General features: G+C 48.8%; 8 protein-coding genes across 8 annotated transcripts; 4 read left to right on the forward strand and 4 right to left on the reverse strand.

Annotated features, from left to right (window-relative positions):
- The first annotated feature begins 75 nt into the window (after positions 1-75).
- On the forward strand, positions 76-2415 carry BC939DRAFT_466536 (alpha/beta hydrolase fold-domain-containing protein). Its single transcript, XM_051557658.1, has 3 exons — positions 76-702; positions 1224-1328; positions 1437-2415. The coding sequence occupies exons 1-3, from the start codon at positions 198-200 to the stop codon at positions 2336-2338; spliced, it is 1512 nt and encodes a 503-aa protein (XP_051407316.1). The 5' UTR covers positions 76-197; the 3' UTR covers positions 2339-2415.
- Positions 2416-2532: 117 nt separating this feature from the next.
- BC939DRAFT_507560 (uncharacterized protein) lies at positions 2533-3040 on the reverse strand (the record flags this gene model as incomplete). Its single annotated transcript, XM_051560894.1, has 2 exons — positions 2533-2633; positions 2779-3040. The coding sequence occupies 2 exons, from the start codon at positions 3038-3040 to the stop codon at positions 2533-2535; spliced, it is 363 nt and encodes a 120-aa protein (XP_051407317.1).
- A 96-nt stretch (positions 3041-3136) lies between these two features.
- BC939DRAFT_507561 (glycoside hydrolase superfamily) lies at positions 3137-5471 on the reverse strand (the record flags this gene model as incomplete). The annotated part of the gene is made up of 4 exons (XM_051560895.1): positions 3137-3370; positions 3488-4669; positions 4848-4981; positions 5081-5471. 4 exons carry the CDS (start codon positions 5469-5471, stop codon positions 3137-3139), a joined length of 1941 nt encoding a protein of 646 aa, XP_051407318.1.
- Positions 5472-5984: 513 nt separating this feature from the next.
- On the forward strand, positions 5985-11154 carry BC939DRAFT_466538 (uncharacterized protein). The gene is made up of 17 exons (XM_051557659.1): positions 5985-6154; positions 6255-6475; positions 6562-6752; positions 6854-7143; positions 7232-7482; positions 7578-7742; positions 7838-8011; positions 8095-8186; positions 8263-8635; positions 8726-8845; positions 8934-9499; positions 9625-9745; positions 9825-9888; positions 9966-10016; positions 10130-10377; positions 10476-10778; positions 10865-11154. Exons 1-17 carry the CDS (start codon positions 6127-6129, stop codon positions 11072-11074), a joined length of 3468 nt encoding a protein of 1155 aa, XP_051407319.1. The 5' UTR covers positions 5985-6126; the 3' UTR covers positions 11075-11154.
- A 182-nt stretch (positions 11155-11336) lies between these two features.
- On the forward strand, positions 11337-15159 carry BC939DRAFT_481319 (Rab3 GTPase-activating protein catalytic subunit-domain-containing protein; the record flags this gene model as incomplete). The annotated part of the gene is made up of 7 exons (XM_051559014.1): positions 11337-12387; positions 12475-13703; positions 13791-13911; positions 14010-14155; positions 14239-14351; positions 14476-14704; positions 14827-15159. 7 exons carry the CDS (start codon positions 11337-11339, stop codon positions 15157-15159), a joined length of 3222 nt encoding a protein of 1073 aa, XP_051407320.1.
- Positions 15160-15402: 243 nt separating this feature from the next.
- On the reverse strand, positions 15403-16967 carry BC939DRAFT_335492 (ARF-like protein). The gene is made up of 6 exons (XM_051551637.1): positions 16732-16967; positions 16518-16624; positions 16268-16355; positions 15981-16124; positions 15703-15854; positions 15403-15572 (listed from the first exon to the last, which is right to left on the reverse strand). Exons 1-6 carry the CDS (start codon positions 16732-16734, stop codon positions 15524-15526), a joined length of 543 nt encoding a protein of 180 aa, XP_051407321.1. The 5' UTR covers positions 16735-16967; the 3' UTR covers positions 15403-15523.
- A 298-nt stretch (positions 16968-17265) lies between these two features.
- Positions 17266-22364, reverse strand: BC939DRAFT_466543 (uncharacterized protein). Its single transcript, XM_051557660.1, has 12 exons — positions 21608-22364; positions 20799-21490; positions 20637-20688; positions 20445-20548; positions 20211-20330; positions 19940-20105; positions 19605-19846; positions 19391-19504; positions 18501-19295; positions 17688-18393; positions 17506-17594; positions 17266-17406 (listed from the first exon to the last, which is right to left on the reverse strand). Exons 1-12 carry the CDS (start codon positions 22170-22172, stop codon positions 17380-17382), a joined length of 3672 nt encoding a protein of 1223 aa, XP_051407322.1. The 5' UTR covers positions 22173-22364; the 3' UTR covers positions 17266-17379.
- A 1569-nt stretch (positions 22365-23933) lies between these two features.
- BC939DRAFT_402852 (uncharacterized protein) lies at positions 23934-25298 on the forward strand (the record flags this gene model as incomplete). Its single annotated transcript, XM_051552700.1, has 2 exons — positions 23934-24040; positions 24140-25298. The coding sequence occupies 2 exons, from the start codon at positions 23934-23936 to the stop codon at positions 25296-25298; spliced, it is 1266 nt and encodes a 421-aa protein (XP_051407323.1).
- Positions 25299-25522: the final 224 nt, after the last annotated feature.

The following is a 25522-nucleotide window of genomic DNA, read 5'->3' on the forward strand; positions in this document are numbered from 1 at the left end:
CGTGCTGACTACTGTACATTTATCGTAAACGAACCATTGCTTCTTCCTCTTCCTTCCTTTCCTCTTTGCCTTTCCCTTTCCTTCGCACCCCTTGGCTGCCACACCGATCCAAGTCCACACCCACATCCCCTTCGCTCGTTGGAAATAAAGCGCCCCCTCACCTTCTCCCCACACTCACACATACGACCGCTCTCGCCATGGTCCCAAAACCACTCAAATATATCCGGGTGGCCCTGCACACCTTCGTCGCCCTCATCCTTCTAATCTTCATGATCATCCCTACCTTGCTCTACGCAGCCTATCTGCGTGCAACCGCACCCAAACACGTCCCCTTCCACTCACACTTCTTCATCCGCATCGTCTATCTCGCCGCTGCTCTGTTCCCATACCAATGGTACAGTCCTGCCATTTCCCTGCGCACAGTGCTCGTCCCTGGCGAGAGAAGCATGGTCGTGCAGCGCGACACCTGGAAAGCCTACTGGGTCGGCACCCTCGAGACCAAAAAGATTCCATCAGAGACCCGCGGAGGCAATCCCACTTGGAAGGTCTCTCTCAAGGGCGTCGACATCATCATGCTGTACGCTCACGGAGGCGGCTTCGTCTTTGGTGATGCTGAGATGTACAACAACATCTTCTGTTCCTGGGTCCAACACTTCAAAAAAGTCCACAACAAGACCTTGCGCATCCTCTCGGTGGAATATGGTAATTTCCCCTCCCCTATTCGCTCTCTATCTCCATATCTTTCACATGTGCTCTCTATTTTTCTGCCTGTTCTTCCACTTTGGTTGTTTGGGAGGGCAACTCATGGAGACACAGCATAGCTCAATTACACATGTGGAGCGGACAGGAACCCATGGCTCAGTTCTGTGCGAAAGGAGTTCATATATGTTCTCCACCTGCAAAATGGGGAAATGACAGCGGAAGCAGGCACAACGGATAGAAAATGGGACCCTCCCCCTTAGCTCATTCCTCTCCACATTGGCAACTGAAAAAAACAAAAAACAAATTATTGAGAGCCTTGTACGCCTCAGCGGAGGGCGAATACGGCTGACTACTGCTTTATTCGTGCAATGGACACCTAAAGTGAACATGACCAAGGAAGCGGACAAAGCGCGTCCATAAATATCTGAGCCATTAATGACAGGGTGTAGACGGAAGAAGACATGCTCGACCGCATTTCAATAGAGCTAACCAGATCCTGTGCAATGTTCAACAAACAATAGATCTCGCACCTCAAAAAAAGTTCCCCTACCAGCGAGATCAGTACCTGTCCGCGTATCGTTTCTTGGTCCATGAGATCAAGTGGAACCCACGAAAGATCATCTTTGGTAACAGCAATGAACGATTTAGCTCCTGCCACCGACTCCGTAATACCATGTGAACACGGGCACTCATTTTTTTTTTTGTATCCACATGCGATCTTCGTCTATGAATAGGCGGCGACAGTGCTGGCGGAAACATCATCTTGAATGCGTGTTATGTCCTTCATGAAAACCGCCTTCCACCCCCTCGCGCTTTGCTTTGCATCTCTCCCTGGATTCGCCTGGATGCCAATGAGTCGACTTCGCCCTCCATGGCCCACAACCGCAAGACAGACTTTATGCCTCCACAGGTCTTCAAGAAGATCGCGCGCTCCTATGCAGGACCCAAAGAGATTCATGACCCCCACGTCTCGCCATTCTACGTCCAAGACCACTCCAAATTCCCAGAGATGGCCATCGTTTACTCGTCTGGAGAGGTGCTTCGGGACGATTGCGCACGTTTCGTCGATCATTACCAGGCAACAGGCGGACGCGTCACGTACCATTACATGGCTGAGGGTATGCCCCACATTTACGGACTCCTAAGGGAGCTGAGCGGCAAGACGGCGGTCAAGGATACGGAGCGAAGACTAATGGAATGGGTCAATATGCTGGTGGAGGAGAACAGGATCTTGTTCGAGAACCGAAAGCGTATCAATGCCGCTAATGCTACTGCCTCCGCTTCCGCAACCGACCTCGCCACCTCTGCTGCCGCTCCAGGAACACTACCCACCTATCTTGCGACACCTCCAATGGACCTTGAATATGCACAGACGCCTCAACTCTCGCACGCCACGCGAATTGTCGCCGCACAGCCGACCATCACTGCACATTCGAGGAACGACAGCGAACATTTGCATCCCGCGGACCTGCAAGAGATCGTAACAGAAAAGACAGCGTCTTCTGCATGCAGCTCGCCGGCATACATGGGAGGCGACAAGGAAGAGTACTTTGATGCGGATAGACAGGATAATTCTGACGATGAGGGAGATGACGACGATGTCTCTGTGGAGATGCTCGTTGTTGACCACAACTAGGGGACTTTTTTTACCTGTCAAAGCGCCGATTCCTATATTATTCACATATCATGCCCTAATAAAAGCCAATGCAAAACTTTTCAATTAGGTCAGAGAAAAAATGAATAGACTTTTAATGAATGAATTGATGGCGTTATCATAAAGGTGATATGTTTATAGTGCGAGAGGAGGCGGCAGTTGCATGGTTTTGAGTATCATTCTGTTCGCTCTAAATCTGGTCGACGCAAGCTAGGTACCGGCTTCAGATCAAAGACAGGATAGTGGTCGCCAGGTGGCCGAGGTGCTGTGAGAACAACTAGCATTATTACTGAAAACAAAGTGGTCAAGCACAGGCCACATTAACAGCAAGTACGGCTTGACATTTACGCAAAAATAAAAAAGTGGTGAGAATGTTTTTCGATTTACTTTCTAGTCGCAACTCGTGCTTATCCTCCCCCCACGCTCTCCAATTTTGACCTGCATAATCAGCTTTAGCCTATGAGCTTCCGTAATCACCGGTGAATTGACCGTCGACGCTACTTGTGGTGCTGTCGGCATTGGTACCGCCACGGTCCTCTGCCAACTCTTGTAGGCCTCTGCCAGCGGCCATCCGTCCTTTAACTGCACAGTCAGCACCTCGTTCGTATCCGATTTACTTACAGATTTTACATGGAGACTCGTGTACTGCTTCAACTTGACCACAGCGCTCATCACCTGGACCATGAATTGTTTGCACAAAGACATGCTCCCTTTTATTGATTCCAAGCTACGTCTGTATGCCACTTAACAACAGATGCAGAGCCTAACCGAAATAGACATTTAGTATGGCGACTCTTCCGGCTTCTCGTCGTAAATGGGCCAGAGACAGTGCCCTGGGTGCTGCACGCACCACATCGGCTGCAGGGGCTCTGCCCCAATCTTCTCGGACACCATCCTGAACCGGTGCTCGTTGATTCTGCTCTCGGCCTCAATGCTACGAAGTGTGTCTGCTTTCTGCTCAGGTCCATTCCACAGGCGGGTCGAGCTGTCGTCCGAGTTGCCGCTCCACAGCACCTAATTTCGCATTTGAAAACCATAAAGATCCAGAATGAGAATCCAATCAAGGACCCTTTCTCGCTCAAAGCAGTTGCTCTCAAAAACCTCGGCGGTATATCGAAGCACCATACTCACCTCGGCTGCGGCAGAGGCACGGGGCCACAGCTTAGTATCCAAATTGGTATCATCGACCTGCTCCGTCCAAAGAAGTGCCTCACCGCCAAGGACACTCCTTGCATCCTTAGGAGTCAGCCCCAAGATCGGGTTAAACGAGTAAATCCTTTGCCAGCCCTTATATGGGTCGCACCATGAGCGGCCTAGGGTCCAGTTGCCAAGCCAGTCTCCGAATCCACAGTCAAGGTACCAATAATCGGCCGATCCAGCGACCACTTTGTATCCCTTTTCGACCGTCTTTTTGATATTTGCTGCGCTCGTCCAGACCTGGATCACGGTATCCTTACTGTGCTGAAGAGTCTTCAGGTTGTGGTTCAGCAATGGCTCCTCCCAGACGACGGGTGTCTTGCCTTCCTTTCGCAACATCGCGTGCTGCTTTGAGACAAATTCGTTCAGAATGCTGTCGAACCCAGAGGCATCCCTAGTAATATTCTTGCTCTTCATGTACTTCACCACAGAATCGGTATTGTTCCAGCAATTAATGTTAACCTCGTCTGCACCTGCATGGGCATACTTGTCCTTGAAAAGTGGGAGGAACTGGTCATAGACGCCTTGAACAACCTCGTACGTCTTGGGAATGATCGGGTTCAACTGGCCGCTCGGGGGTTCCGCACTGAATCGACTGTAGCTGGGATAACCGTCCAGACAGGATGTGATCTCTGGGAAGGAACGCGACCAGGACCAGGCGTGGCCAGGCATGTCGATCTCAGGAATGACGCGGATGCCTCTATCGAGGGCGTAGTTGACGAATTTCAGGATATCCTTTTTGGTGTACACCATATCACTGGCATAGGCGCCTTTGGAGGCTAGTTGACTGAGCGGCAGACCTGATGTTTTCTGTTGTTCATCCTTTTCATCCACGTGTTTGGTGCCGGGGACGTCATCCAACGCGACAGGGAACGACTGCGAGTCCGCAATGTGCCAATGAAAGACATTGAATTTGTTCATAGCCATGGCATCGATGGTCCTGTAGAGAGCAGCTATAGAGATATAGTTCCTGGAGGTATCGAGCATCAGCCCACGGTGCTGGAACAGCGGTTGATCGTGGATGAGGACGGGAGCACGGGCAATCTCCTTTGTACCGTCATGCAGATTGTTTGTCACCAATTGGGCGAACGTTTCCATGCCGTGCAGTGCCCCGTACTACCACGACATATTTCATAAGGAATAGATGCTAGCAAGTTAGCGTCGTCTTCATCACGATTGCCTCACAAAACCCGTCTGTAATCTTTTATCGGATTGATCGCATTGATCGCATTGGATTACGTCTAGTTAACACGAAAAAAAAAGTATCTTATCGATGATGGCGCGTGCGACCTACGATTGTCTTTGCCCTGATGAAGCCCTTGACGCTGTGTGGGAATGGCTTGTTTGACATCTGTTCACACTGATGGGCGTCAATTTCAAAAGGCGCCTTGGGGTCTTCGTCCGTGGCGATCAGTAGTCTGTAGGATTCTAATAAACGTAGGAATGTAGAAGTTGGGTGAGTAACTGACTCCTCTTTACACTTTGTGTAGGCGCTAAATGTCATGAGGCACTAGTCATCATTCTCACCATCTGTCTCCAAACCCAAGGCGTCGGCCGAGGAGCCTTTTTCAATAGCCACTATAATTGTGTCCAGCTTGACGTCTGCGACCTGGGATCGATCTTCCAAGGCTAGAAGAGAAGGATCGACTGGCACTGGACTCAAGAATTTACTGACCAGAATTCTTTTCCTGTAGCGAGCAGCTCCGCTTGCCAGTCTCGGGTGGGCATCGTGTGGTAGCTGGAAGCGAAAGTCCTTGGAGAGTTGAATGGTCCGATGACCATGACATTCATGCACGGGTTTGGGCCAAAGGTGCGCATTCACAGGTGTCAAGTCCGGGAACACCGCCAAAGATAGGAAAAAGACATTGGAGGCTATCGCAATGGCCGCCGAGATGGTGTACAGGCAGGTCCTGATCATTTGTTGCGGTATGCGTGAGTGAGAAAGGAAGGGTAAAGGAAAAGTAAGGAAGCAGAGGATAATGTAACTGAGGAGTATCAGGAGGTAATAAAGGAAGACAAGAGGAGGAAAGGACAGAAGAGTGGGAGGAAGACGAAGAGCAAACAGGTTGAAGAATAAGACGGTGCTGGCATGAAGTGTGCAGGAGAGTCGTACCTGTAGCACCTGTCAGATGCATGGATGCAGGTCGACGACAGGGCGCGCGCGCTAAACGCGACAGCTCGGCCTATCATAGTCTGTAGTCAAGAAGAAGGGCATCGGGAATGAAGGGGAAGGTCATAGCTTCCAGTACAGCATCTTTGCATGTACATGTACGTTTAGCGGACAGAGATATCGAGCACCGCTTGGACCCCATCCACCTATTGGGAAGGTCGCTGCAACGCGTGAGTCGCGTCGCGTTGCCACCAAGATCGTCTTTCCACGTCACATTCAAAGCGGCAGAAAGGCAGGGCGTAAGCGATTAAGCACACAAACCTTCGTACCTATTGCCAGAAGCTGCAACCATCATCCCGCTCCAGCGCCCTCACGACCAGCACATTTCTACCCCTAATTGCATCGCCTTCCCCTACATCTCTACTCTTCATCGCTGCCTTCAGGGGATCCCATCTCAACCGTTATGGAGCCGAAGCGCGTTATTGTCACCTGTAATACGAACCCATCATCGTTATGCGGGAAACAGTGTTTCTTGACCTTATTCTCTTTTGCTCACCGACTTCACTCTCGTTCCCACCTCTTCATATTCAGACTGCGATGAAAGCGGTAACTTGCCTAATATCGAAAAGGACCTGGCGGCTCGGCTGCCCCTCCGAAACTTGGTTTGGAGGCCAAGCAACAACCGGACTAAACGGAATATTGCTATGCTCGATGTTGAGTTCAGGCGTTTCTCCCCAGAGTCTTCCATGAACCTCCCCCCGGTGACTTTGCTTCAGAACCCGTACCTGAACCTCTACTTTGTCAACTGCGAGGTACTTCCTCTCTTTTAGGCGTAATACTCAGTAGACTACTCACAAACCGCAGTTTTATTGACGCAGACATATCCTCTATATGATAGGACAATGAAACGTACAGGACGACTGTGAAACAGCAGATCAAGGAATGGATTGACCGTGTCACCAAAAAGAAGAACCAGGAGTGGCTCATTGTTCACATCAGTAACCAGGAGGGCGCAAGGGCTACAAAGTTCCTACGATCCTCCGTCCATGACAGGATTAAGGCCGACTTCAACATTCACAAGAAGGATAGGTGCGTCTGCGTCTTTATCCGCGAAATCGCTCGAGGCCGTTAGACTGAGGCAATGCTTTGGGTCCCTAACATTTTCCCTTTCTAACTCGATACTTTTGTAGGGTGGCTCAAGTGAAGATGGCAGACACGGAAATGTCAGAGATGGAACTCTGGGCCGACTTTACAGAAAAGGTGAAGGAGGGCATCGTGGCGAGCTTCGATCAGAACGTGATGACATTCGAGGAGGATATTCGGCGATTGGACTCGCAACGACAGATGCCTGGGTGGAACTACTGCACATTTTTCATCCTCAAGGAGGGCCTTACCAATGCATACGAGATGATGAACTTGCACGAGGAGGCATTAATGCAATACGATGAGCTTGAGGCATCGTTCTTCCAAATCCTTCGAGGTATGTAGGCGATGTATACCTGGGCCATTCGTGTCGTTTGGCTTTACGTACTGACGCTTACTTTTTTCTTTCTTCTCACTCTTTCTAGATAATGCCTTGGCATGGTACGGGAAGTTTGGCGGAATGCAGGAGGGAGACGACGATGCAAACTTGCTGGACCTTGACAGAAAGCCGTATAGGGACCTGATCATGCAGAACACCATATCTGTGTTTGATTTCAGAACATATCTCTTTGGACGTCAATGTAATCTCCTTTTCCGACTTCGGCGACCAATCGAGATTTGCCACAGAGCGCTGCTATTCATTCCGTCCTTTGCTAGAACCGTTCGAGAGCATGTGGTATGCAGTCTCGGTCTCTGGACTCAACGAGTATTGGTATTGAATATCCCGTTCAGTGTTTTCCTTATCTGACGCACGTTATCTCCAATCCATAGCTGAACCTGACGGAAAACTTCCTGGAATCATGGATTTACTCCGCATGCATGTCAATAGTGAACGAATGCGATGAGACCATCCCTCTGTCGAACGAGGATCCACATATGAGCCAAGTTCTTTTGGACGGCGCAAAAGCAGAACTCCTTCAGCTTGCACGTCAACAGGTACCACATAATGTTATTCGCTGAGATCTCAGACTTATTGCAATTCAAATAGGGAGATAGATATTAACCTTTATGATTGTATGCATTTTTTTCAGCTGGACAAGCTTGGTATTCAGCATGGCCGACTTCCCAAGGAGCTGCCTTTTACAATGTCGCTAGGATATGAGGATCCCGCTTTAAACACTACGGAGGAGGCCGAAAGAAAACCTATGTCAAAGGAATTACTGGACGCTGTCTCTACCGACGAAACATTCGACACGCTGTACATGGTGAGTCTTGGAAGGGCTATGTCAAGAACGTCATCTACATAGCATCTCCCCAGTGCTGATGGGATCATCTCTGTTCCATCTAGAGTGTCACTGCTCGAGCAATCAGAGGATATGATGGAAGTGGACGCCATCGCTCGTCCTTACTTCTTCACGGTGATGTCGCTGCACTCCAATAGTAAGTCACCAGAGTGAGCACATTCCCATTCCTATACTGCATTATGTTTGCTTACAAGTTTCCGCCATTTTTGTAGCTATAGGAAAAGGTACGCAGAGGCAGCGAGGATTTTAGAGTCGATAACATGGCGGTATGGACACAGTCGCTGGACTGTGCTCGAAAATGAGCTGGTCATCAAGCACGCTAAATGCCTGAAGGAACTCGGAGACACAGTCAAATATACCGAGGCGTGTCTCACGCTGCTGAGGAACATGGACGACCTTAAAGTCGACGATAAGCTGTTTTACTCCAACGAACTGTTCAACGCTGCAACGTCCAAAGAGCTGAGGCAGGAGGTTCATCATGAGTTCGCACCAATGTTCGCAGTCAAGGTTGTTTCCGTAGTCGACATTCTTCAGGACGATGATGGCTCATACGTGGATATCATGATAGATAACAAGCTACCCAAAGTGAGTGGACTGGCTATTAACCTGCTCCATACTGGGGATCCTTCTATGACTTCGTGACCCTAATTTTTCTTCCTCTGCTTCCGACAAAAGGACATCGAATTTAACAAGCTGTCTGTCAGGATGGTCAGCGGCGAAGTAGATGAGTTATGGTTTAACATCCGGCATGGAGTTATGAAGCCAGGCAAGAATAATTTCCGGGTTACTTGTGAAGTAAGTTATCGTGAGACGTTATTCTCTTTGTCCATTTTAATTGGCTTTTGTGACTAAAAATAAGCGCTGCATCATTCACTCAACATAGACTTTAGCGTCGGGGACATATGTCTTGGAGAAGGTTTACCTGAAGATAGGGAAGCTGGTCTTCCTGTACGACTTTCTGCAGGAGAGCAGGAAACGCATCTTCCGCGTTGATTCTCATCCAAAGGCACTGAAGGCCAGCATCACTTTGCCGCAGGAGATGGAGCTCGGACAGACGAGCACATTTGTGGTCCATGTGTCGAGTGGACGGAATAAGGTTGCGGAAGCCAGCCTCAGCCTATACCCTGCCTCAGAGGGTATGTCCCTGCTCAAAGTCCCAACACTTGCATATTCCAAGCAAGTATCTGAGGGTAGCGAGGACGCTGCCACAACTGGAGATATCGATCTCGAGAACTATGAGGCCATCTCTCTGCCGGCCTTTGGACCCAACGAAACGCTGGCCATCACAGTCCCATATGAGACCTACCAGAACAGCAGCGAGCATTTGATCAAACTGGCTGTTCATTATCTCACTCCCAACTCTAAGCGGCACACGTTCACGCTAACCACGGGTCTTGAGACAGTTCTGCCGCTGCAAGTTTCTCACTCCATTATTTGGCGCGACGACTGGTATGTCCGCTTCCCTAGTTTTCATTCCCGTCGCTAAGCATCTTGTGCTTGATCTTTTTTTTTTCTTTTTTTTTTCTTTTCTTTTCTTCTAACAACCGTGCTTTGCACTGTTTTCACAACTCTAGCCTTAATTTGAAGCTGGATATGACATGTGCAAGTTATGTTCCTATCCGCATTCTCAATGTCGACCTCCGCCATCCAGCTCGCATCAAAGAATATAAGCAAGCACCTTTTGCAGGCGAAATGGTAACGGCATTTGGACAATGATCATGTCTCATTCTTTCTCCTTCTCTCAATGCTGGCTGGCTGACCTTTACTTCTGCAGACATTATTTCCTAGGCAGCATGCAAGTTTCGTGTTTAAGATATCCCGCCCAATGGATATGGAAGGTAATCATTTAACAATGATTCTTTGCGCTAAAGACATGCGTGATAACGTACTAACGCTTTTGCCACGCGTGTTATAGACACCGACCCCCAGGCACACTTTATTGTTACGTATCACAGTTTACGCGATGGTAAGTTCTCGCATACTGCGCTGACATTGGTCCTTCAAACCCATTTTAAGGATCCTGCCTTGACGCGCTTCCGCCCTTGTTCTTCCTCTCTCATTTGAATCTGCGAAATGTAGAGGTCGAGAAGGCTCTTACATCCATGGTTGAGGCAGATCTGGCCAAAGCGCAGCTGGATCAACATGGCTCTTTCCTCACGATGCACTTGAAGAGTCATCTTTTGAAGGGCATTGATTATATGGCTTACGGGATGTCAGACAGCCTGGAGTTGCCACCGCTGGACGTCGCTAGCTGTGAGACTATCTTGGCGTATCATGATCCAAAAACTCGCGAGACGTTGATCGGCATTCTCAAGGATATGTTCTCGGTAATCGTATCTTTTCATCTCAAAACCGGCTTGGAAACACAATGTCGATTCAGCCATTGCGCTGTGTACTGACTGATGTACTCCTTTGAACCATACAGGATAACAAGAAGCTGGAATACGATCAGATCATGGCTCTGAGCGCCTCAAACCAGCCGCTTCAAATCTCCTTCCCTGTGCCGCTTCCGACATCACAAGTGCTGACTACCGTGGAGATCATTGTTGACAATCCTCAGGAGCTGACTATAGGGACGCCGGCGACTTTCAAGGTGCAGGTCAAAAACTCGGAATACTGGAATCCGAATAAGGATAGGGAGCAATCCTACAATTTCTACTACGACATCATGGTCGATTATGAAAACTGGCTGCTTTGCGGACACAAGAAGCGTCTATTCTCTGCCGAGGTGCGACAAAGAAAAGTGCTCTATCTAAGTTGCGGTAACTGCTCCTTGCTCAACGACTAACTCAGCTAATGAACTGTTGCTTTTAGCCTGGTGCCACTACGACACACGCCGTATCCCTGGTCCCACTCAAGACCGGCCCCTTGCATGTGCCCAAGATAACGATTGCAAGTGCGTCTGGGAGCGTACACAACCAAACATCGTATGTGAACGAGGCGGAACAGGTGCTGATCAAACCCAAGACTACCACCTCGACCTTTTTCATTGACCAGCAGCGGGGCGTCCACTTTTCAAGCTGATAGTGCGACCCTCACGTGCCGCACGCATTCCCTTCATGTTTGCCACCACGAAGACAAACCACCGTGCACGATCGCTTTGCCCATGGAAGCACCTTGAACAATAAAGAAAACTCCTCTTTCCCCTTTTCGACCTTGTGCCCCTGCATCCGTTTGCATCGACCGAACTCCCTTGTCTTTTTATCTTCTAAAACAAGAGCACAGGACCGAGAGATTCTGCCAACATAAGCATACGCCATCCAGACACCAGCAACAGTGATGCGCCATGGAGACAGACGACTTTGATAGCTTTGAGTTCATTGACTACACAACTTCGGGACCATGGGAGAGATTCATTGTCCAGATTGAGAACTGCCTCAAGCACTGGGGACTTGTACACGGTAGCTACGGTGTCTTCAACCCCAGCGTCATGCCCACGACCGAAGGCGCCATAGACCTCGACCAGGAGCTTGCGCTGGCCCTCAGCGAGGATCAACAGAACTCCGATACTGTTGCCGATCAGCCCGTGGGCGCAAGCAAAGCTCAGCCAAAGTCCCTCTCAAAAGTGTACCAGCACAGTGCGCCTATCAACCTGGAGAATACATCCTATATTCTCTCGTACCAATACCACCCAGCCAAGGCACGAATCGCTGCTGGCGTCGAACGGATAGACCTCGACTTTCTGGCAACATCTCTTGAGAGACAGAACCATCACATCCTCCATCGATGGACGGGCTTAACACATATACTCGTCCTTTCACCTGCGTCGGATGCCATCTCAGTCATCGTTGATCTTGGAAGTGCGAAGCTGCTGCTATCATCGTTCGCCATCGCCTTTCAAAACACTGGCTGCAATATTCCAGTGTTCGTACCCACAGGTCACCCTAAGAACAGGACTTATACCGGGCTTTCCATTCAACCGCAGCTTCCGCACGCCCGCGACTCAGAACTAGGACTGGAAGAGACTGCAGAGGACCAGGCGATCGAGGTTCGGTTCAACACGGTAGTGGTTCCCTATCCTCCGGCACAGTACACGAACCTTTCTGGTATCTTGGAGCTGTTCATTGAGCGAATGGGTATCGACGACGAGTTTTCAACTAGTGGGGAAGACCTTGACGGATCGGGCGGCTATAGTCAGGAGGTCAAGGAGCAGATTCATGTGTCCGGACTATTCAGTTATCAACTGAGCAGGTGGCCTGACAATAACTGGCGGGAATGGAGCGGTGCTACAGAAGCTGACTTGCAGTCAGCGGACGACTCTAGGGTAACTTCACCGACCCTACCGTTTGGGCCAGTCAATGATCCCTTAAAGTCTTTGCAGCTCGTGGCGAGATTTGGTAGGTCTAGGATGCATGCTTTTCCTGCGATGAGTGCACTTTTGTATACTAGATGGGTCAATTCTCATGCATCCACTACAATACTAGCATCTGCGCCTAGTACGGTTTATCTGGACAGCAAAAACTTGACAGATATGGACGCAAGTCGGGCCAATATTTGGCTCATGAAGCCTCTCTTCAAATCGGATGACTATGGGCTCTTGAGCGGGATTCTCGAGGATATCATTTCTTCCTGGAGCATGGAGATATCAAGCAATTCTGAGGCAGGCGACAAGGATCGTTCCTCAGACAGAGATCAGCGCTCCTACTCGTCTCTACTACGCAAAGGCGCCCGGCTCATCCAAGGATCTATCGCCATGGTGGATGCTGTGGATGTCGAGAATATTGTCCAGGCATTGTTTACTGCAGGATCACCACTTTCTGCACCGCCATCGACAACATCGAAGCGGAAAGACCAACGCCGGGGATCTGGACCGTGCGTTGACCGAGTCGTCTCCGCTGCAGAATTGGGCCTTCATTTTCGCCATGCGACCACTGTTCCGTGCGGCTCATTTCTCTGGAAGATGCTACAACATCTCATCGACGTGGTCGCTCCCAATTCACATGTCTCCTATCCAATATCGTTCATGAGATTTCTCAAGGCTGCATGGACCGACCTCTTGAAGCAGTTCGCTGAACATTGGGAGAAAAAGGAGATGATACCCTTGATTCAGGTCTTACCAGAACCCGTCATTGACCAGCGCGAAGGTGACCAATCGGCGATACTTGACGAGGATCAAAGAAGTCGCAAAATGGAGTCAAAAGTACCAGCGATCGACTTGCGATTCAACATTTTGCACCAAAAGCTCTCGATGCTCAATTGCTGTATCGCACGGGAAAACGCCGAACGTCAGGAAGGTGTTTCCGACTCGAGCCCGGCTGCGGATATCTCTTCTTCCATGTTTTCAGCAATTTCATCACCGACTTCATCTAAGTCAACCATAAATACAGCACCCAACCCTGCCTTGTTGGTTGAAGTGCCTTCGGGACCTGTCACAAATACAGGTACCAGTGTGGACGCTAAGAGCGACAGCAGTAAACAGGACTATAACATCACTCAAGCGAGCACGCTCTCAAAAGAAGCTGTTGACGAACCCGGGCATTCAGTGGATGATTTGGCCGAAGTGACGCAAAACTTGATGGACCATAAGACAGGGACCTTCCTAGAGCCAGTCAAAGATATGAACTCATCCCAAAGCACCGGTCCACAGAGTGAGGCATTCAAAGGTTTGGTCCTCTTGGAGACGGGCGCGCCCCTGGTGGTACCAAGGCTCCAGGTAATTTCCATTGACTTTTTGATCGCAATGCTATTTTTAATGTAGCGTATTCATGCGCTAAGCTAATCCGATCGTATGATGTTTTAGGACGCTGGATATATGACGGAAGATATGATTCAGGAACAAGAGGAAATATTTGAGAGCCTGGGATCCTCCACGGACGCTGCCAAAACAAGGGCGCAGATGCAATCTGCACAGCTCAGTTCAGGTAAACGGCGACTCTTCGTTGTACTCTTTTTTTTCGGGATAGATTATCTGGACCAGACTCGCTGAATACAAGTCTCCGTTTGCTAATTGGTGTATTAGATATGAGCGCATTCAAGGCCGCCAATCCTGGCTGCGTACTTGGCGACTTTATCCGCTGGCATTCGCCAAAAGATTGGGACGATGAAAAGCAACAGATGAGTACTCGCATGGCAGACAGTGGCAATTTCTGGCAGAAGCTCTGGGAGGTCCGTATCCAGCACCTTTTATTGAAGGCGGAACATATCGTCGTTTTATGCACATTCTAAACAAGATTTTTGACGCAACTTAGAAATCGGAACCTCTTCCTGCGAGACAGCAGAAGCCTCTATTTGATCATCACCAAGAGGCGACCAAGGTGCTGGCCTACCTTAATTCACTCACCACATGTCAGGTCTTTGTCCAGTAAGTGTCTTCTTTTTATTTTATTTTTGAGGCAACAGCACATGAAGATTAGAGCTGGAGAGTGGCCCAACTCATTTTTTTCTTTTCTTTTCTTTTTTTTTTTTTTTTTTTTTTGTCCTAACAGCTTGCTTCCGACAGTGTTCCTGCTCGCCTACGACACGCTAGTCTCTCATCCAGTATCAAGGGTGAGCCAGACGGTGGCGAAGGCACTTCAAGGGCTCGCACAAGATCTGACAGATTTCCCTTGGAACGAACTGTCTCTCTCTGAGAAGGACTTGGACCTTAAGCCCATTATCGCAAAATTCAAGGCGGCAGAGTTGGTCATGGGACACTTTATTACCCTAGAGCAAAAGGTGAGGTGCCTGCGTTTATTGAAATTCCTTGATGCCTCTTGCTATTCGCAATTGCAAATAGCATCTTTACTTTCTAATTAACAAAGCATGTCCTATATACATATCTGCCACATGTGGGCTAGCTCTCTGAGCAATACGGCTTGGTGGAGAGGATCTTGGAGGAGACCGAATCGGTGGTTGAAGATGGCTCTGAGCGTGATTGCGTCTACAAACTGTTCTCGGTTGGAGGGTCCGGTCAGTCAAATTTTCCAAAGCCGACCTGTCGCGAATTTGTGATCGAGACGTTCGATCCATCATGGGCTTCATCTTCAGGATCGGGAGTTCCAACGTTTGTATCGTCGGGAGACATGACGGGATGGCATACTCGGCCGCTGCAGCGACGGATGTATGCGTGCTTCAAGGACTCGGAGGTGCGGATCGTCGAAGCCATTGCAAAGGATGGCATGTTTATGTAGCACCATTATTTTTGTATTGTCAGAAACCCATGTATTCCTTTTCCCTGGTCCTTTCTTTATTGAGTGGTGCTTTGCAAGGTAACTGTACATTGGGAATAGGAGGCTCTCTAAATGCATAACTTGAAATGCCGAGTTGTGTGTAGATATATCACTTTGCTCTTCTATGAAAGCAAAATGGAGGTAGTCGCGGATCAAATTCCGACGCGTAGTACGCAGTAAAAAACCAACCTGTACAGATTATTCACAACCACCTGGTTTTTCATGTATCCCAATCCAAGTTTATGTTTATTATTATCTGTCGTCGGTAGAGTCGATGAAACGTCTTTGTGGTTTTTTGTGATATGAAGACAAATCACTTCCGCCCTTAGTGCGAGCCGATCTGTGCCACGATCCAGTCAAGTCCTTCGAACAACCTATGTACCATTCAAAAGAAAAAAAAGAAAGAAAGAAGTCGCTCGTGTGAGCTGTTTGTTTCAGCTTTTGTATGCGTTCCTGCTGTAAAAAAAAGAAAACATTCAATTGAATGTGCTTAATGAACTGTACCCATCTCCTGTCAAGGCAGAGCACGCTTGGATATGCCACTGTCGATCCTGCAACGACGTAAGAGCAAGTGCTTCTGAGATCTTTGCTGCACTCAATGCGCCCTTGACATCCTGCTTGTTCGCAAACACGAGTAGACTTGCATTGCGTAGCGACTGTTGCGCCAGAAAAAAAAAAAAAAAAAAAGATCATTTCGGGTTGAGATAGGTCAGTGACAATGTCGTCCCATTCACTCCTCCCGACAGTTCATCTCAAAGTTTGACATGGCAGGCCCTCCTTACCTCGGTTTCCATCATCGTGTGTAGTTCCGTTTTTGAAATGTGCAGGCGTTCCTTGTCAGAGCTGTCAATGACCATGATCACAGCCTTTGTGTTGACATAGTAGGTCTTCCATGATGAGCGCAAAGACTCTTGTCCGCCTATATCCTGGATTTAACAAAGCAAAAAATCTTGGTGTCAGCCATTACGACTAATTGTATTCCTTTCCAAGTACTCCCAGCACCCATATCGCTGCTCGGTTGCTGCTTCATCTGTATCCGAAAAAAAGGAAGAAGAGTACGGTGACTTGCCCACATGAGAAACTTGATGTTTTTGTATGTAATCTCCTCCACGTTGGATCCTATTGTTGGCGTGGTAACAACGACCTCATTCAGCAGCCTAGCAGCAAGAGACGATGAATGAGAAAAAAAAACACACAGATTAGCATCCATACCTCCTGGACAAAAGAGAACAACTCAGAGCTGAGTAGAAATCCTCCATACATCCCGCATGCCGAGTGCATCTATGGATCGTTGAAGCTCAATATCGTTCGTTCCTTACAGTTTGTAGAGAACCGTCGTCTTTCCTGCGTTGTCCAGTCCAACAATGACAATCTTGACCTCCTCCTGACTCATCAGCTTGCGCCAGAGCTTTGTCAGCATGATACCCTAGAAACACGCGCATGGACTTTGCGTTAGTCTTTTTTTTTTTTCATGATACAAAAAGCGCCACTACTGTCCTCCACGACGAGTGGTGCCTGGCGCGTAAGGGTTACCATGGCGTTGTTAGTTCTCTCGAGTCGACTGTTGAGGTTGTAAAGTAAGGTGGTGTTTGTTGTTGATGTTTTCAACGATGTTGGTTTGGACTGACTGGCGGCGAAATCTTGGTTTTGCAAAGGGCGAGACGGTGTTGGCTGGTTAGTTGGAATGAGGCAAAGGAATGATGAAAAGGAATGATGACACTGTGGCAGCGTGCATCAAACAAGGGGAACAAGGTTCAGGTCACAAAATGGGATTCTTTGAAATTAGGTTTGTCATCGCGCTATAAAAATACCCTAAAAAACCCTAACAGCGAAACCCCTTTACTCAGGTGACTTACTTTTCTATCGCAAAAAGAAGTGAGGGGACAAACTGAAGGGACGCGAAAGATATTGTCGTGAGTGTTTGTCTGGGAGTGTCTGAATTTTTTTTGGCGGCAAAGGGCTGTGTATCCGTTCAAGCAACTGAGGTTTCTACAGAGACCACCTTAGTTTTGCCAAAGAAATACACGCCGGATTTTATAGGGCATAGCCTTGACGCGCGCCATTGGAGCACGTTGATTTTATTTTCCTTTGTACACAGTTTATTTCATTATGCGGCAGAAAGGAACCATTGCGGGGCCTCTCGCATCCTTCTCAATCATATATGCATTTTTTTTTTTTCGTCTATAGGTCGGTCTCGGACGCGAGGATCTACACAATACAAAAAAGAAGCGCAGATGTCAAGTTAGACAGAGAAAGGCATCTCGTGCACGGGCCAATTTTCAGACAACGGCTCTCTTTTGCACGCACCTGGATTTTCAATTCTTCGCCTGTCATGGTTTCGTCTACGAGATCATTACCAAGCTCATTCTCTAAAAGATCCTTTCCTCGGCGCAGAACTTTCAAATGACACAGAAGATGGGGCTTCAGTCAGACAACGAACATACAAGAGACCATTGGAAGAGCAAGTGGTTGTGTGAGCTTCTGCATACCTTCGCCCTCCTCCTCCTCCGCTGCCTTTCGCAGTTTCTCCAGGGGACTCGCCAGCGTCGAAGGTGATCGCTCACCATCCGTACGATCAGTCCCTGATGTCGTCACTGGCGTGGGCCTCAATTCCTTTCCATGGTAACCACCAACGTTACCCGTACTGTGCTCATCTGCGATTGGAGGGGTCGTAGAACGGTGCTCTCCTAAAAGCGAGGTCCTCCGAACATCGATCAGGGCATCGTTCGTATATACCTCATCATCCATATCATCCTCATCTTCCAATAAGAAGGATGACTCCAAATCGTCGCTCGGCTCCTCTGTAAACACTTCTGGAACAACTTGCTCCTGATCCTGATCCTGACTCTGGTCCTGGCCCTGGTCCTGACCCTGATTTTGATTCTGACTCCGATTCTGATCCTGACCCTTCTCCTGCTTGTCTCCGTTCACAAGCTGTTCGCTGGGCTTTTCTAAAGAGTCCGAGACAGGTACAGGTTGAATATTTGAATCCGCAGGCGGCAAAGAGTTGGTCCTCTTGTTAACAACGAAGTTCGCGGGTATCTCTGGCAACGCAAACAGTCCACGGTACGCTTCCAAGAAAAAGTTGAGGAGATTGAACATCGAATCCAGTTCGTGTAGTGCTTTATCATTATCAGTCCTGGCTGTAAAGTTCATGATGTTAACTTGGTGGCGCTTGCATTGGTGGTATAATTGCTAGAGTACATGCAGGGTTCTGAATTAGTCTAGACAATTTTCTTTTCTTTCTTTTTTGTTTCTTCAAGTTCCTGGCAAACGCTGGGTCAACAAGACAGATTTCTTACCTCAACTTGTGGCGAGGCACGATAGAGGATGCCCTTTGAGAACGCGATCATCTTCTCCCTCTCTGGATGGACAGGAACGGGTGCCGCTGGAGTAACTGTTGATGATTCCTGTGGCTCTCCGACTTGACCATTCGCCACGGGCGATGGGGCAGCCTGCTCGTTTGTTTCTACTAGAAGGAGGTAAAAGTGTTCCGACCAGTTTCGGCGCACTGCCTTCTCATGATTCATTGCCTTCTCCATAGCATTCAGAGTCTCTCTCGTCCGATAGAGTTCTCCAGCGACGCCCTCTAATAACAACCACCGTCTATCCTCAGCGGTGGTGGCAGTAGGTTCGGGTATATGGACAGAAGAAGGCTGACGGAAGATAGTGTTGGTCGGCATATCGTCCGGCGATGGCATTCCAGCATTCGATCCGGTCTTCTCCTCCATATTACGGATACATGCACGCAAGATGTCGCGGGAGAGACGTGCAAACTCTGCATCGTTTGGCGGAACATTCATGTCCAAACAGGTCAAGCTCTTGTTCATTCGAATGCTGACAGATAACGCCATGGCTCCTGCAATGTCCACGAGGTCGTTTCCTGTCAGGTCCAGCTGAGTCAGGGTACGTGTCTCGGGCAGGAATTCCGCCAAAGCGATGGCTCCTTCGGATTGAAGGCCAGTATTGGAGAGTGTGAGCTTGGTGAGCGTCTTGTTGAATGTCAGCTTTTGGATTAGGCTGGTAAGTCCTTTGACGATAGGCCCGCACACGCGATTGTAGCTGAGGTCAAGCGACTCCAATCCGATGTTAAGTTTCTAATAAAATAAGCGAAACATCGTTTACAATGTTAGACCAGTCGAACAAGGCACTCAGTAACCCTGATCGCTATATAATCGATCTGACTTCGTACCAGAGCATCGGCAAGGACAGCGAGGCGGGCAGGGTCAAGATTGTTGTTTGCCATGACAAGGCTCTTGAGTGACATGTTCCGGCGCAACATTTGAGCGACATAGTCTGCACCTTGCTTTTATGTTTCGGACAATTAAAAGCGCGATTGTCAGCAACCAGCTCCTTTCTAATTCGAATACTGACAGCGGTGCGGAGCAAACTGATTCAATACGTACGCGGAGATCATTATCGGAAATGTCCAAAACTTCAATTCCATGCATGCGCTTCAAGAGCTCTGGATTGGATATTCCTGGAAACACTCTTCTGAATCCCTGCTCCTCATTATTGATAGGAATGACTGCATTTGGATGATCCTCGTAATCCCGCAGCAAAACGCCGATCCAGACACCACCAGATGCACCAATCCTATTGGATCGCATGGACACGCTCTTCAGATTTGACTCTCTTATTGCCGGTGCTATATGAAGAGGGCAAACAAAGGTAGATTAGATACGCGTCAAGATCATGTGAAGAAGACATTCTTAGAAATGTCATCGCTCAGATGCCTTACCCATGATTTCCAGTAGGTTCCCGCGCAACCCACAGCGATCCATGCGCAACTCTTCAAGCCTTGATCCAAAGCCAAGTCGACCGATTCTGAGCGCGTGAGCTAGGAACTCTACTGAACGCTTGTCCATTGCAATTCCAGAGACGTTCAATGACTTGAGAGCCTTCGTCTAATATTAAAAATTAAATAATGGGCAATTCGTATCAGATGTGAAACCTTGCTCAGGCGGTAGAGGAGCGCACGGTGGAGCGCGATGCTCGTATAGAGAACCTACTTTCTTCACAAAGACTGAGATGTACTTGAATCCAGTTGTTTTGATCTTCTTGTTGTCTTGAAGACTGAGCACCGTCAATGTATCCGTTAATAGAATGCTGTAGAGCATCATTTTCAGTGTCTATGATGTGGTCCAGGATTGGAATCGGAGCAGAATAACATGTTAAGGCTGCCGTCTACTATAGCATTCCAAAGGACGTGTGGGCTTCAAGAAGAGTACTGTCATAAAACTCACATCGTCTTCGAGACCGCAGTTATCCAGAGAAAGGTGCTTCAGCCCAAACTCCAGTGTGAGCACATCAGCGATGGGCTCAAGCACTTTCCGTGGCAATTGTTCGCCTAAGGTTTTCAAGAGAGGTGGGAATTAATCAGCAAAAGTCCCAGCGTACCCCAAATCAAAGATATTTCTGTTGAATCAAGTACATACTAGATAAATCGATCGTGGTCAACAAAGGGTTGGACGGTCTGCTCGATGCGACCTAGTGATAGCAAATGTCAAATAATAATAAAAGCCGTCAGTTTCCCCTTTTCAATGGTCTTTGATATCTATCGTTGTTGAACTGAACACCGTGTCGAGTGCTGCCTGTACCTTCATTTCGTCGACAAGGCGATCGATCGGAAACTCCTCGCGGTTGTCGCATGCGACGAGATAATAGTTCATAATCTCCTTGGCTGTGTAAATATTGTCGTCCACTATCACGCCATCGGACGTCGTGAGCAGTTTCTTAGGCGGAGCTGGCGTCATGACAATCTGCACTTGGTTTTTCTGCGGCTCCGACTCATCCGCGGACTCGTAGGCATCGTCATGGTGAAATACATGCTCTGTTGTCAATTGTCCAACCGAAAACCGGACGCGCTTCAGAGACTTGTCCGAGAGCAGTGAAATTGAGCTCCCGTTGGAATCCAGCAGAGAGTGAGGTCGCTCATTGTTGGCGAAAATAGGTGGTCCTCCAGGCCTCCGAGTGCGTACGCCATTCGGCCCTGCGGATGCTGTTGACGATGGCGGGGTCGCCATCGTCGCGGCTGTTGCTTGGGTCACTAACTTCTGAAACATTGAGGGGGAGTTGGCGGTGTAGGCAGTTGGAGTTGCTGGGCCACTCATGACCACAAGTTTGCTGACGGTGCTCTGTAGCCATTGGGATTTAAAAATCGGGTTCCTAACTGGTTGCTCAATAAATGGATAGGCACTCTCCTTCTTCAGAATCGACTTTTTGGGCACACTGTCGAGGTCTATGGGTCGGAGCGGTGGTCTCTTCAGCTTTGGCTTTGTCACAATTATCACTATAGATTAAAAGAGTGGGCGATGCACATTGCTGTTATTTTTTCCGCGAGTGGAGTGCACAAATGCCATGTGCAACAATGCGTGATATGTACATTGAGAGCAATGAAAGAACTTACTACCCTGATGTTGCGACAATAGCGGCTGTCCAGTACGCTGGTCGACACTGGCTATGGAGGCGTCTAGCTGTGCTGACTGCGTTGGTTGTGTTTCTTTGGTGGCTTCATCAGATGTGGCATCCTCGCGGTTCCCATCCAGTTGCTTCTCTAGTCCCACTTCGGACTGGATATCCTGATGACCTTTGTTGTTCCCATCGCGTGCTTTGTCCTCAGACACGGCATATGTTGGACTCAACCGAGAATCTAGCCTTGACGTTTCTCTGGGTACTGATGCGGTTACTTCTATGGCTTCTGTTACTTCTGTAGCGATCCCACTGTCTTTGCTGGGCGCATCGATGTTAATTTCATCGACAGGTGTATCCATAGTCTTTATAGAGTTCGTTTTGGGCGAGTTGTCGTTAGAGTCGCTGTTGCTGTTTTGTCCCTGTCGGTGCTCCTGCTCCTGCATCGGCTGCGCCTTTTGCAAGGGGTCCTGGACAGTGTCAGACGAAGGAGGCGCCATGGTAGACTCTTGGATGGGTGCCTTACTGTCGTTGGTGGTGTCCCTGTGGTTGATGCCTATCATGAAGACAAGCTTAAGCTTGAGGTGTGGTGATCCCCAAAGGCTTAAAGCACGGTTCAAAATGGAAGAGCGAAACAGTCAGAAGATTCAAGGAGGTCTGGCTGGGGATGAGAAAGAAGAAGAGAAGGCAAAAGATGCCGATGGGTTAGGGCCGATGGTCAATGGGGGATATGTGTGATGAGGAACAAAAATGGCTCGTGGCTTTAAGGTTTGGCATGAAAATGAAAGTGAGCAAAAAAAAAAAAAAGAACGCTCCCCCGTGGGCTTTGAGGGCGGAGACAAGAGACCATGGTTGGCAAGATGGCACCGGGCTGGCTGCATATCATTCACATACACATCCATACCACTGGAATAGAACATGTAAGGACGTGCCATTTGAATGCATTCAGTGCAGGAAGTTCCCGCAAAGTCTTTATTGGTCAATGAAAGGTGCGTGTGTGTGTGTGTTTTGGCCGAAGAAGGTGCCTCGGAGGGATTTCTGTTTGTCATCCATCCCCTTTGTGAAGCAGCTGGAAGTAGAAAGCAGAGGGCGAGGGGGAGCTGATTCTCTTCGCCCTCTTCCTCATTCTTCTTCTTCCTCATCGAGCTCGTCTTCCTCATTCCCCTCCCCCAACACTGGACCCACAGCTTCAAAGAATATATCCTGGCTCACCCACTGCAGTGTATGATTACCCCCCTTCCTGAAGAGCACAGAGACAACTACTAGACCCTGCGCAAGAGCACGCATCCCACATTCCAGAACCACTGCACCATTCCCTTGATATCGCGCCACTAATTTCTTCTACCATGCTGCACCAGCAGCAGTCGGTCAGGTCCCAAGCCCAGCCCATGTTCCTCGCTCAGCTGTACCCTCAGATTGAACAACTCCAGATCCAGCAGCACCAGTACCAACACCAGCCCCTCCACCCTCATCCCACCAATGCTGCTGCACTCCCTCAGTACCAGGTACAGCGAACCCATGTCTCCTCGCACCAGCAGAACCCTCTAACTACCGCTCATCAAGCTGCTCCCCACCATCGCCGTGAACACTCAGCTGCTACCAATACTACTGCTCGCTCACCGCAGTCGTCGTTCATAATGCTGCCGCAATCAACATCTGGCCATGTAGGGTCCGCAAACATGCCGCTTCCTTTTGGATTCGGGACGCCCTCCTTATCAGCGGCGTCAAGAGTGAATGTGAGCATGGCCGCCGCCACAGTCATTCGCCCTCCGATCGTTATTCGACCGCCAGGTTCAGCCAGAATGGGCCCTGCAACTTTGATATCCTCTCCTAGTTTACCACAGATGCCTCTCGCTAGCAACATGCGACCAATCCTCATTGGTAGGGGTTGTCAAAGCTTGCTAGATTCCATCTTTTATGCGCCTCTGCTCTTGTTCATGGCATTCCAACCTTTTTTTTTTTTTTTTTTTTTTTTTTTTTTGGTGTTTGTGCTTTTTGCCACCATGGAACAATCACGATTGCATAGCCGCAGGACCTCCTAGCATTATCAAAAATCCCCTGAGGACAAAGGTCCTTCTCGAACGCCCCGTCCCTCGGATACAGGTTAGATTTTTGCTGAAAACACCTATCTCCGCATGCATACAAGATGCTGGATTCATATACTGACTAGTTACAATACCATTGGACATCTTTATCCATAGATCAAGCAGCGAAGGAACTTATTGCTGGCGGATTTTTGGGGTGAGGATACGGATGTGACCAAGGATGGCAGAATCGTCAATATTTCAGAGCGGGCAAAGATCTCAATGGAATGGAGGCGAAGGATGCCGAAGCGGACAGGAATCGTCGTTGGAATTGACTTTGGAAACACATGTACTGGAGTGTCCTACGCACACCAGAACGACGGTGAGATGATTGATGTAGTGAAATGGTAGGCCCTTGCTAATGGATACTAGATATTGGATCCTGGTCTGCTCGTATTGCTCCCTGTGAGAGTAAAGACGTTAACACCCGCCGCTTTCATTGCTAGGCCAAAACATCTGAACGCGTATGCCAAAGTACCGACGGTCAGTTTATACAAGACGAACGACGACAAGGCTTTCGTTAGTTGGGGGTCCTCCGCACTCTCAAGCTATAAGCGATGCAGAGCCAATCATGTCCTCATGCGCGACTACAAGCTGCAACTCTTTGATCAAGGCGCGTGTGGTCGTCTAGAGCATGGTTTACATCTGACTGATGTCTTCACACAGTATATCCGGAGCATTCACCGCCATGTTATCGAGGAAGTCAACAAGAGCCAGGTTCTTTCAGCTGAATCAGTCCCAATGCACTACTGCATCACGATCCCACAAGCATGGACGTTGCCTACACGGGAGCTGGTCCTGAGGTGCTATATCGAAGCAGGAATTATCCTACAGACACCTGCATCAAACTTGACCGTCATCACAGAGGCAGAGGCTGCTGCAACCTTTTGCCGTGAGCACTGTGTAGAATTCGAGTCTCTCAAGGACGGGGATATCTTTATGATCTGTGATGCAGGCGGATTAACAACACATGTCACTGCATTCCGTGTTGATGACTCGCTCGGTGTGCGTCAATTCGTGCGTCTTTCAAGTTCGCATGCTGAGAATTGTGGTTCGGTCATGCTCGACCGGAAGTTCAAGGACCTTGTTTTACAGCGACTAGCAGGTTTTAATTTAGATGCCAAACCCCAGCGCCAGAAAGCGCTCGAAACGCTGCTTGAGAGTTTTGACGAGATCAAGTTCCAATTTGATGCAAACTCCAAGGACGAGATCAAGCATATTTTGGTGCCTATGGGACTGGATATGAATGAGCTGGACCCGCCACCGAGCTGGATGGAGGATGAGTACATGTCTTTGAGCGGAGAGATACTGTGCAGAGATGTTTTTGACCCAGTGATTGAAAGGATCGAGGAGCTGGTTCAGGAACAGTCTAAAGTGCATGCTGTCTGCGTCTGTCTATTCCTCGTGGGCGGTTTCGGAGCCAACAAGTACTTGTACCGTAAACTGTGCCAGTCGAGCATGGTTTCTGACGGGGTTCAATCCAATGCTGGCGGAGGGCTGATAAAGAAAGTGGTGATGGTCCAAAAAGCAGAGCTGGCTGTAGCACGCGGCGCGGTGATCTATGGCCTCAAGAGCGCAGCCCAGCAGGCCAAGGCGTTCTTATGAAGATAGTCCATATATATATCAGATGCCACATGAAGGATGCGTAAAAGCCTTTATTGCGTCCATATGAAAATATGCATGCATCCAAGAACACAATGTACTCCGTATGGGTTTCTGTGGGATACCCTTGCCCTTGTACCATGTCATGTACTTTTCATATGCAAGAACCAAGAGAAGCATACGCGCCACCTGGACTCATGCTGCATGGAAAAGAATATCACATTCAT

The sequence above is a fragment of the Gamsiella multidivaricata genome (assembly GCF_025024155.1).
Source record: "Gamsiella multidivaricata strain RSA 2152 chromosome Unknown BC939scaffold_98, whole genome shotgun sequence".
NCBI lineage: Eukaryota > Fungi > Mortierellomycota > Mortierellomycetes > Mortierellales > Mortierellaceae > Gamsiella > Gamsiella multidivaricata.

Bases quoted from the DNA above. Each gene is read 5' to 3' on its own strand.
- BC939DRAFT_466536 (XM_051557658.1), top strand. From the start codon at position 198: ATGGTCCCAAAACCACTCAAATATATCCGGGTGGCCCTGCACACCTTC. The intron at 703-1,223 runs GTAATTTCCCCT...AACAAACAATAG, and splicing joins CATCCTCTCGGTGGAATATG to ATCTCGCACCTCAAAAAAAG. The intron at 1,329-1,436 runs GTAACAGCAATG...GTCTATGAATAG, and splicing joins CCCACGAAAGATCATCTTTG to GCGGCGACAGTGCTGGCGGA.
- BC939DRAFT_466543 (XM_051557660.1), bottom strand. From the start codon at position 22,172: ATGATAGGCATCAACCACAGGGACACCACCAACGACAGTAAGGCACCC. The intron at 20,549-20,636 runs GTATGTACTTGA...TGAAAACCTTAG, and splicing joins GACCACGATCGATTTATCTA to GCGAACAATTGCCACGGAAA. The intron at 19,505-19,604 runs GTACGTATTGAA...GAAACATAAAAG, and splicing joins TTTCCGATAATGATCTCCGC to CAAGGTGCAGACTATGTCGC.
- BC939DRAFT_335492 (XM_051551637.1), bottom strand. The intron at 16,356-16,517 runs GTAAGGAACGAA...TCTTGCTGCTAG, and splicing joins ACGACGGTTCTCTACAAACT to GCTGCTGAATGAGGTCGTTG. The intron at 15,573-15,702 runs GTACAGTTCATT...AATGGTACATAG, and splicing joins TCTGCCTTGACAGGAGATGG to GTTGTTCGAAGGACTTGACT.
- BC939DRAFT_466538 (XM_051557659.1), top strand. From the start codon at position 6,127: ATGGAGCCGAAGCGCGTTATTGTCACCT. The intron at 8,012-8,094 runs GTGAGTCTTGGA...TGTTCCATCTAG, and splicing joins CATTCGACACGCTGTACATG to AGTGTCACTGCTCGAGCAAT. The intron at 10,017-10,129 runs GTAAGTTCTCGC...TGCGAAATGTAG, and splicing joins GTATCACAGTTTACGCGATG to AGGTCGAGAAGGCTCTTACA.